The sequence below is a fragment of the Nematolebias whitei genome, chromosome 14 (assembly GCF_014905685.2).
Source record: "Nematolebias whitei isolate Nwh7 chromosome 14, NemWhi1, whole genome shotgun sequence".
NCBI lineage: Eukaryota > Metazoa > Chordata > Actinopteri > Cyprinodontiformes > Rivulidae > Nematolebias > Nematolebias whitei.
In genome coordinates this window covers 7110270-7121681 of record NC_056511.1, presented here as the reverse complement: position 1 = coordinate 7121681, position 11412 = coordinate 7110270, and the positions used below count along the sequence as shown (strand labels likewise).

Genomic DNA, 11412 nt, shown 5'->3' with positions numbered 1-11412 from the left:
ATGGATGGATGGATGGATGGATGGATGGATGGATGGATGGATGGAAAAAGAACGAGCCAGGAGGAGGAACAGAAAACTTTCAATAAACCCAAAGTTTTCTAATGCTCTTATATTTATTTATTTATTCTTTTTTTTATTTATTATTATAAACTCACCTTTTCTTTTTTATACAAAACAAACAAATAAATAAAATAATCTGTTGAATAAAAATCAAAGTATGCATTATTGATGCCACTGTTTAAAAACTAAATGAAGACAACTCGTGTGAAATGTTCAGTTTTTGGAGCATTTTCCCACGAAACACATCTGTTCTTCAGTGTTTTCAGTGTTTCCAGATGTTTAACAGCTGTTGGTCTGCAGTGAAAATACAATTCCAACCGTAACAAAGAAAAGGAGACGTTTTACGTTTGGAGCCGTCAGAGCTAATCACAGTTTTTACTCGTCTCCGCGCAGCAGGAACACGAAGCATTAAATCAAATCAATAACTTGATGATCAAACTCTTCCTTTAAGCTTTGTGGCGTCTCAGAAACACCCAATCACTGATCAATACTGGCTAATCTTCACGCAACATGAAGGCTATTCAATCTTTTTGAAATATTTTGTAATTTTTCAACACATTAAAGTTTAATTTGCATTTAACGGTTTATTCAGAGCAGTTTCTCACATTAACACAGTTTCTGACAGATAAACACGTGCGCTCTTCTTCTTCTTCGTCACCTCCTCCTCCTCACACACGAGGTGAAACGAATGCGCGACACTTACCCAATGGCTTTGTCGAGGTTCTTCTGTTCCCAGTCGGGCTTGTTTGTCTCACTGAGTCACGAACATGTGAAGCAACACGGGGAGAAGAAAAAAAACAGCCATTAAAAAAAAACAACCTCAAAACCCTAAATTAATAATCGACATGTTTCTCTTTTAATTACGTTCTTTGTACAGGTGAGTCCCAGAGGTTATAAACGGAGGTCCTGACCCGGCAACAACTATCAACTCTCAGGTTAAGTAGATTAAATCCCAAATAATCAATTACATCTAAAGACTGTGAGGTGTTTCCCCCTAAGCAGCCCCCAAACGTCCTCTAGTTTCAAACCGTTTGAATTTAACAGTAGAAAATGTTAATCGTGCTTATTGCAGCTGTAAATGCATGAAACAAAAACCTCAAATGAAGCAACGAGTGCAGAAAACAGTGACTGAATGAAAGCGAGTACCTTGGCTGTCTGTGTGAGCTCCTACAGCGAGTGAGACGGGCAGAAAAAAAGAGGGGATGGCAGAAAATGGAGGTGGAAGAAGAGGAAAAAATAAGTCTTTATTTAAAAAATGATGGCGCTCGCTGTTACGCCGATGACGAACAACAGAAGCAGCAGAAACGAGAGAAGCGGTGGATGGCAATAAGCTCAGTGAATGGCGTTTAGCTGACAAATGGGTGAGTGTGGAGATAGAGACGACACAAAAGCTGATTTAAATTACTGTGTTGGAAAAGAAGCTGCAGCGGGACAACTATTTTATACCGTCAGCTTCTGAAGAGCAACACTACTGATCGTTATCCGTTCAGGATTTTACACTTTTAGCTCTTTTAAGTCAAGAAAAATAAGAGGTTTCAAACTGCAGACTGTTAAATCTACATGCCACCAGTTTGATGGAAAATGGAGTTTATGAGTGAGAAAACACAAACGAGGCTAAAAAAAAAAGATCCAAGAACAGCAGGATTAGCTGCAGGACGGACTGTATATTAAAATTTATTGTAGTTTGAGTAGTTTAAAGCAAAACTTGATAAATTTGAGGGGAAACGAAGATAATTTGGAATCAAAAGTAAGGTAATTTGATCAAATACAACATCCCTCTCTGCTGTGCTTCAGCCATGAAGCCCCTCCCTGCAGAAGAGGCTCCTCCTACAGTTGCATCAGCAGAAACTTTTGACAACAACCTTTGCACACTTTGTGCAATTTTAGCTGTTCATATATCGAAACAATCAGCTCAGAGATGGGTGAGCTGACGTTTGTTTAGTTTTTTATTGTAATTTTTAAAAAACTTTTTAAACATTTTAACTTTATTTACAAATATTTTCCCTATGCATCTTTCTTTCAAAACATTTTTCTCACACTTTATTTTATATTTTCTTATGCTGCTTTTACTTTTGCTGCTACTTTTAGCTTCTAGCTCACCTTGTGTGACTTTTAGCTTCTTTATTGCTAAACTTTTGATATGTTTACCTTTTAGCCAGCTTTTAGCTACCTTTAGGTTTTAGCTAGCTTTATGTTTATTTCTTCTAGTCATTTTGCTACCAATTTCTTTTTTTTTTTAAGCTTTTAGCTAGGTTTTTACTATTTTAAGCTAGTGTTTTCTGCTTTTATCTAGTATTTTTATACTTATAACAAGCCTTTTGTTGCATTTATCAAACCTTTTACTACTTTTAGCCTTTAGGGAGCATTTAGCTATTTCTGTTCTTTTTCTTTTAGCTTTAACAACTCATTTTCAGCTTATTTAGCAAATTCCAGCACTCAATATTAACAGTGTATTTTGGCAGAAAATGTAATTTCTTTAGTTTTAATCTCTAGTTTGTGTCACCCTTTTACTTTTTTACTGCAGTGTTTGTCACTATTTTAGCCGCTGGACATAAATTAAATATTTTATCAAGTTGTGATACAAGAACTTTTCTGAACTCGTCCAAATAAATCGTCTAATAAGAGCCAATACAAAGAAAATCACATTTCTCTGTTTTAAATCAGCGTACTTGCGCTTTGGTTGTAAGGAATCCTGGAGCATCTGCAGAGCAGTGGACTTGTCGTGTTCTGCAAAATACCTGCAGGAAGATGAGACGGAATAAAAGAATCAGTACACACGTGTGTAAACCAGGTGCGTTCAGACGTTAGAAGGTTTCTGTTCAGAGCTCAGAGCTTACAGCAGGTTGTGCAGACCCAGCAGGCCCATGCCTCTGAAATCAGTCTTGGGATCGCTGCCTTGGAAACCGATTTCACACCACTGTTTGGAGATGCGACTGGTGAGGGGGGTGTCGGGGCGCAGCTCCTTCCACAGCTACAACACACACACTTCAGGTAAGCGGCAACAAAACTAGGACACACAACAGCCATGAAATGTTCTTACACAGCGCGGGGAGGAAGCTGTGGATGTTTGTTTACAGATTCTTCTGTGGTGGTTCACTGGAGACCAGTGACGTTTTTAAGGTTGGATCAAACGAAAACAAACGCTCCTTGAGGCTTTTTTACTGCTCCAGACTACAGAGCCTCGTACCTTCATCAGCGTGTCCTCGTGCTCGGGGTTTTCACAGTCGTACGGTTCCCTGCGGAGCTTCTCCACCTCCGCCAGCAGACTCCTGTAGCCCACAATCTGCAGCAGGCTGGCCTGCAGAGAGACGCCCAGCCTGCAGACAGACAGACACATGTGTCTGAAGGGTTTCTGCATCAACAAGGATCTGAACTGTTCTCAACGTTAATGAAGAGGAAAAACTTCCCGTTTACTGAAACATCCAGACAGAAACGAAGAAGCAGCAGAAACAGAGTGTGTGTCCTACTGTGGGTTGGTGTCCGGATTAATCTTCTTCAAGGCCACGATGTCCTCGATGGTTTTCTCGACTTTGTCAGGATGGACGCTGAGGGCGGACTGCAGCAGCTGGAGAGGACAGGAAGATGACAGGCGTGAGAAAAAAAACAGGCATGAAGCAGAAAAACGGGTTATATTTCATTTTTATTTAACGAAACGCAAGATTTAAAGACAACGTACTTCATGCTTGGAGTACCGCAGGGATGACTCTGAGGAAGGCAAAGATTACAGTCAGGAGGAGTCAGTAGGAACAGACGACAGTAAAATATATAGGTTCTTAAATATTATATTTTAGTTTTGTGTGAAAACTCAGCATTTTTCTGTTTTTTCTTTTGTTTTGTTGCAATCTAACTACGTCTGCATACTTTAAGCTACTTTAGCTATCAAAAGGTTCAGCTTCCTGAGGCTATGTATTTTTTTATATTTTTCCAATCTTTACATTTATTTACACTTTTCCCATATAAATACATTTAGATCTCGTGAATTTATTGAAAAACGTTTGAAATCTGCTTCAGCTTTCTGTATCTTACGCTACTTTTAGTTTTTAGCTAATCCTTTGTTACTTTTAGCTACTGCTCAGCTAATTTCATTCTTAGCTAGCATTTTACTACTTTTGCCTAGCTGTTTGTTACTTTAGCTACTGTTTAGGCTCTTTAAATACCTTAAAATACACTTTATTACTTTTTTTAGCTAGCGTTTAGTTATTTCTTTTTTAGCTTTTAGCTTGCTGTGTGTTATTTTTAGCTTTTAAAATGTGTTTAGATCAAAATAATGAAAATGAAACAAAATGAAAGTAGCTGAACAATAGCTAAAAGTGAGTTTAGTTAAAAGGTAAAAAGTCATTCATTCAACCTGTATAAATAAATGTTCAATGAATGAATGAATTAATTTTTAGCTTTTTAATCTTTAGCTATTCTTCAGCTACTTTCGTTTTTTTAGCTAGCATTTTACTACTTTTAGCTGTTTGTTACTTTTAGTTTTTAGTCAACCTTTTGTTACTTTTAGCTACTGTTTAGTCTCTTTTCATACATTAGCTAGCATTTAGCAACATTTAGCTTTTTGCTGCTCTAAGCATTTAGCTAGCTTTAGCTGGTGTTAGCTTTAAAAGTCAGTTTCAGCTGTCACCCAGATCTCAGTGTTCACACTGTTGTTGTAGATTTGTTTTAATTAAGGAGAGTTTTTCTCCAACACCTCACTATTTATTTATTCTGAATGTAAAGATGTGGCCCTATCTAATTACCGTTAGCAAGTTATCAGTTAAATTTGAACAATAGTGCTTTTTTGTTGTTTTAATTGCCAAAATAAAAAAATAAAAAAATTCTTAGCTCTAAACAAATTATTTGTAAAAGAAAATAATAATAATTTATGTGAGAAATCAAAGAGCTGTTAATTGTTGTTGATTGAAGCTAACTCTCTGACAGTAATCCTTTAACTGCAGAGCCGTTTCCGAACGTTTGTCGTCAAACAGTTTAAAAGAAACGATGAATTAGAAGTGTCGGGTTAGTGTTGGATCGTAACCGTACCGATCTTGAAGGTCCGGCGAGCTCCGTGCTTGTTGTTGTAGCAGATCCTCTGCAGCTCGCAGCGGCCCGTAAACTTCCTGACGACAAACTTCAGGCCCCGCCAGAGACATTTACAGTAGAGGAAGGCGAAGAACTGGGTCAGCACCCTGAAGACCAGACGGCAAGAAGACCGACATTATGCTCGTCCAAGACACCGGGGCTGTTTCTGTTCGTTACCTCTTGACTGTTTAAATGTTTAAACAGAATGAAAAGCTGCAACAATTAGTTTGTTGACAATAATTCCTACACATTTATAAGGTCTTTAATTCTTCTTAAAAATAACGCCTTCATATATCTATATATATATTTTTAAGGAATCACAATAAAACCAAAGAGAAAAAGTCCATCAGGTTGAAAATAAAAAGGAAAACCAATAATTTTGTTCATTTCATAAGCAGAATGACCAGTCTGCAGCAGATTGTCTTATTTTTGATGCAAATGTTGAAAATATTAATAATAAACCATCAGCAGCTTTCTCCGGCTTCACTTCTCGTTTTGAGGTTTTGAATCGTGTTTAATCTGAGCTCAAAACAGAGGAACACATCTGCATTTGAAAGCTCCGTCTGGAAACCACACAAGCAGTTTTCCAACCTTCCCGTGCCGGAATAAATCCCTCAGACGCCGAAGGATCACAGTGAAACATCAGTGTCTGTGTCAACAAGAAGATCGTCTCTGGTTCAGTCCAGAAGGATTGATCAGAGGATCAGACCCGCATGTTAAACAGCTCAGACCGCTACCTTTTCTTTCACTTTCAAGGACCGGAGCAGCAAGAAAACAAGGCGATAACGCAAATCTGACAACTTTGAACAGTCTGAGTCCGGTTCGTTGGTTTTACAGAGATGTTCGGTCTGTAGAAATGTTTGGAAATGGCCCTGTCCCGTCCACACGTGAGCTTTCAGAAACGAGCGGGTATCGTGGAAACGAGGTGTGGAGCAGAACTCAGCCGTATTGACGTGGAGCTCAGTGTTATGTGACGGACGACTCGTATCGTCTTCAAAACGATAAGTTAACTCAGTTTAACTGTTATTTTTGTGGTAACTAATTTTTTTTTAAACTAAATACAAAAGTGCAAAGCCTCACAACTGATCTTATCTCGGTAATAAATCTGTTTGTTGTTTATTCTTGCAACTATTGGTCGCACTGACCGGATGTCTTCGTTTCTTCACGTTTTTGACCCACATAACCAGCATCCGGGCCTGAGGTGATTTTAAAGAAGCTCGCAGAGTCTTAGCAGTGCTGCGGAAATTAACTGGTGATTGGAAATGCAGACAAAAATACAATTAAACAACCTAGCCTGCTTGTTTTTATTATATTATCTAGGCAAATATAACATATTGCCGTGCTATTTTAAGAACTAATTGTGACGTTTAAATAGAACAGCATTTTTAATTTTCTTCTGACTTGAGACCTTAACACACCTTTAATAATACCAATAGTGCTGATAAAAATCTTAATAGAATCATTACTTTTGCCCCAAAAAGAGCTTTAATATATATATATATATATTCAAAATAACATGTTTAAAGTTAAATCTGCTTGGTTTAAAGACTTTCTGTCATGAACCATTTCTACAATAACTTCAGCATTTTTATTTTAATCCATGTCTAAAAGAATCATAACAGTCCTTGAGCAAACTTAAGCCCAACAGACATCTAGAAAAATAATTAAACGTTTGATTAAAACACCATAAGATTTGACTTGAGACTCATTTTTGCCAACATACACACAAACATCACATATGGTTTATGTTTGTACTGTTTTTGTCCTGTTGAGCTCTCTGAACTGTCAAAACTAATAGCTTCATCCAAACCATCCACATGTCTATCCCATCCCAACCAGACTGTTTAAAGATGTAATTCACTTAATTAATAACCACATTTTGGATCTGCTTACTTTGTCTCTGATAAATGGTTACGTACCACAGAGCTTTAAGATTGCTGTAATTAAACCTTTACTGAAACAGAGCCTTGACTCGGGAATCCAAGCCAATTATAGACCTATATCTAATCTAACTTTCATCTAAAAAATTCTAGAGAAAATAGTTGCAGGTCAGTTACGTGATAACCTGCAAATAAATAATTTGTTTGAAGAGTTTCAATCAGGTTTCAGAGCTCACCACAGCACTGAATCTGCACTGGTCAAGTTACTAATGATATTCTCATGGCCTCTGACAATGGACAGGTGTCTACACTGTCCTGTTAGACCTCAGTGCTGCATTTGATACAGTTGATCATAATATTTTACTACATAGACTTGAATATGATGTTGGAATTACAGGAACGGCTCTAAATTGGTTTAAATCACATTTATCGGATAGATTCCAATTTGTAAATGTAAATAATTTATCTTCATACACCAAAGTTAGTCATGGAGTTCCTCAGGGTTCTGTGTTTGGACCAGTACTCTTTACCTTGTACAGGTGCAGAAAAAGTTGATTTATTTCAGTAATTCCATTCAAAAAGTGAAACTTGTATATTATGTTTTCATTACACAAAGACTGATATATTTCAAATGTTTCTTTTAATATTGATGATTATAACTGACAACTAATGAAAACCCCAAATGCAGTAACTCGGAAAATTTGAATATTAAGACTAATTAAAAAAAAAGGATTTTTAGAAATGTTGGCCAAATGAAAAGTGTGAACATGAAAAGTATGAGCATGTACAGCACTCAATACTTAGTTGGGGCTCCTTTTGTCTGGATTACTGCAGCAATGTGGCATGGCATGGAGTCGATCAGTGTGTGGCACTGCTCAGGTGTTCTGAGAGCCCAGGTTGCTCTGATAGTGGCCTTCAGCTCTTCTGAATTGTTGGGTCTGGCATATCGCATCTTCCTATTCACAATACCCCACATATTTTCTATGGGGTTAAGGTCAGGCGAGTTTGCTGGCCAGTTAAGAACAGGGATACCATGGTCCTTAAACCAGGTACTGGTAACTTTGGCACTGTGTGCAGGTGCCAAGTCCTATTGGAAAATGAAATCTGCATCTCCATAAAGTTGGTCAGCAGCAGGAAGCATGAAGTGCTATAAAACTTCCTGGTAGACGGCTGCATTGACCTTGGACCTCAGAAAACACAGTGGACCAACACCAGTTGATGACATGGCACCCCAAACCATCCCTGACTGTGGAAACTTGACACTGGACCTGAAGCAACATGGATTCTGTGCCTCTCCTTTCTTCCTCCAGACTCTGGGACCTTGATTTCCAAAGGAAATGCAAAATTACTTTCATCAGAGAACATAACTTTGGACCACTCAGCAGCAGTCCCAGGCGAGACACTTCTGACGCTGTCTCTTGTTCAAGAGTGGCTTGACACAAGGAATGTGACCGCTGAAACCGTCTTGCATACGTTTGTGCGTGGTGGTTCTTGAAGCACTGACTCCAGCTGCAGTCCACTCTTTGTGAATCTCCCCCACATTTTGGAATGGGGTTTGCATCACAATCCTCTTCAGGGTGCAACTATCCCTTTTGCTTATACAATTTTTTTCTACAACATTATTCCCTTCCCTTCACCTCTCTATTAATGTGCTTGGACACAGAGCTCTGTGAACAGCCAGCCTCTTTAGCAATGACGTTTTGTGTCTTGCCCTCCTTGTGCAAGTTGTCAATGGTTGTCTTTTGGACAACTGTCAAGTCATCAGTCTTCTCCGTGATTGTGTAGCCTACAGAACTAGATTGAGAGACCATTTAAAGGCATTTGCAGGTGTTTTGAGTTAATTAGCTGATTAGAGTGTGGCACCAGGTGTCTTCAATATTGAACCTTTTCACAATATTCTAATGTTCTGAGATACTGAATTTGGGGTTTTCATTAGTTGTCAGTTATAATCATCAACATTAAAAGAAATAAACATTTAAACTATATCAGTCTGTGTGTAATGAATTAATATAATATACAAGTTTCACTTTTTGAATAGAATTACTGAAATAAATATTTATTTTCATGATATTCTAATTTTATGACCAGCACCTGTATGCTTCCATTAGGTAAAATAATTAAACAACATTGCCTCGGTCTGCCAGCATGGAGGCCTCTGTTGACATCTGCAACGACTTTACCGGATACTTTGCTGATAAGGTAGAGTTGATTAGGTCATCCATCCCCCAGTCCACAACTGACCCCTCTGTCTTTGTCCCTTGCTCAGCTGTCTTCAAACAGTTTGAACCCATTTCACTCCCATTTCTAAACAAAGTCATTGGTCAGATGAAACCCTCCGGTTCCCCCGCTGACCCCATTCCTGCGTCATTTTTCAAACAAGTTCTACCCACGATTGGACCCTCTGTTCTTACCATTGTAAACAGTAGTATTGTGACAAGTGTGGTTCCCGATGTTTTCAAACATGCAGTAGTTCATCCGTTAATTAAGAAACCTGGACTTGACCCTTTGACTTGCTCAAATTTCAGACCAATCTCAAAACTTCCCTTCCTGTCCAAAATCCTGGAGAAAATAGTTTTCATTCAATTAAACAAGTTTTTGAATGAGAACAGAATCTTTGAGGTTTTTCAATCTGGTTTTAAGCAACTCCACAGCACTGAAACAGCATTAGTAAGGGTTTGTAACGACATTATGATCTCAAACGATTCTGGTCAATTTGTGGTACTTGTGCTCCGGGACCTTACTGCTGCTTTTGATACTGTTGACCACAGTATCCTTATATCACGGCTGGAACAGTGGGTTGGGATCACAGGTGCTGCATTAGAATGGTTCCGCTCATACCTGAATGGCAGGAGTTTCTGTGTCAAGGTTGGTAATAATGTATCCGCCTCATTACCTCTTTCTTGCGGGGTCCCACAGGGTTCGATTCTTGGACCCCTTCTGTTCTCACTTTATTTGCTCCCACTGGGGTCCATCCTGAGGAAACTTGGTCTTTCATTCCATTGCTATGCTGATGACTGCCAAATCTACCTGCCTGTGAAACCAGCAAGTGCTTGCTCCATTCACCCTCTGTTAAAATGTCTGGACGACATTAAGGCCTGGATGGCTTCAAATTTCTTAAGTTTTAACAATGAGAAGATTGAAGTCATTGTCTTTAGCCCTAGCTCAACTGCCGCCACTGATCCTGTCAACCTGGACTCTCTTCAGCCATATCTGAAGCAGTCTGGTAAAAATCTCGGGATGGTTTTAGACTCTGACTTCAAGTTTGACAAACAAATTAACTCTGTTCTGCAGAAAAGCTTCTTCCAACTCAGACAGGTAGCTAAACTCAAGCCTGTATTGTCCAGACCCGACCTTGAGAAACTAGTCCACGCCTTTGTCACGACCCGATTGGACTATTGTAATGCACTCTATGCTGGGGTCAGCCAGGCCTCCATCTCACGTCTTCAGCTCGTCCAGAATGCTGCTACTCGGCTTTTAACCGGAACTCGTAGGTCTGAACATATTACTCCAGTTCTGTCCTCCCTTCACTGGCTCCCTGTTCGTACAAGGATAGTCTTTAAAATTCTTCTGTTGACCTTCAAATGCCTAAATGGTCTCGCACCCCTTTACCTCTCTGAGCTTCTGGAACCATACGTTCCCTCTCGGGCCCTGAGATCATCCGATCAGCTGCTTTTGGCTGTTCCAAAAACAAGAAGCTCAGAGGAGATCGGGCTTTTTCAGTCATGGGCCCCAAACTGTGGAACAACCTGCCCCCCCCCAACATCAGGCAGGCCACCTCCATTCCTCACTTCAAATTCCTGCTTAAAACACATCTGTTCTCTCAGGCATTTCACACAGTGTAAATTGATCTAGTGCTTTTTTTATCTGTGACCCTATGTTTTAAATGCTTTTTTAAATTAATTCTTCAGTTATTATTATTAGTGTATTGTGTATATATATATATCCATCCATCCATCCATCCATTATCTTTACCCGTTTATTCCATTTTGGGTCACGGGGGTCGCTGGTGCCCATGTCCAGCAATCACTGTGCGAGGGGCGGGTACACCCTGGATGGGTCGCAGGTCCTTCACAGGGCCACATAGAGACAAACAACCATTCACTCTCTCACTCACACCTAGGGACAATTTAGAGTTACCAATCAGCCTAACATGCATGTTTTTGGTATGTGGGAGGAAACCGGAGAACCCGGAGAAAACCCACGCATGCACAGAGAGAACATGCAAACTCCACCCAGAAGGCACCTGGACCGGGGTTTGAACCAGGGACCTGTTCGCTGAGAGGCAGCAGCTCTACCAGTTGCGCCACCGTGCTGCCCGTATATATATATATATATATATTTTTTTTTTCTCTTTGATTTTACTCTCATTGTTGTTGTTGTTGTTGTTGTTGTTGTTGTTGTTGTTGTTGTTGTT

At 39.3% G+C, this 11412-nt stretch overlaps 1 protein-coding gene across 1 annotated transcript in view; it reads right to left on the bottom strand.

The window, feature by feature from the left end:
- elmod1 (ELMO/CED-12 domain containing 1) overlaps positions 1-11412 on the bottom strand; it is a 15385-nt gene that overhangs the window by 3367 nt on the left and 606 nt on the right. The window contains exons 2-8 of the mRNA XM_037688242.1: positions 5080-5225; positions 3737-3765; positions 3528-3625; positions 3248-3377; positions 2898-3031; positions 2730-2798; positions 764-814 (exon numbers count right to left, since the gene is read on the bottom strand). Coding sequence (XP_037544170.1) covers positions 764-814; positions 2730-2798; positions 2898-3031; positions 3248-3377; positions 3528-3625; positions 3737-3765; positions 5080-5225 — 657 coding nt within the window. The remainder of the gene's footprint in view (positions 1-763; positions 815-2729; positions 2799-2897; positions 3032-3247; positions 3378-3527; positions 3626-3736; positions 3766-5079; positions 5226-11412) is intronic.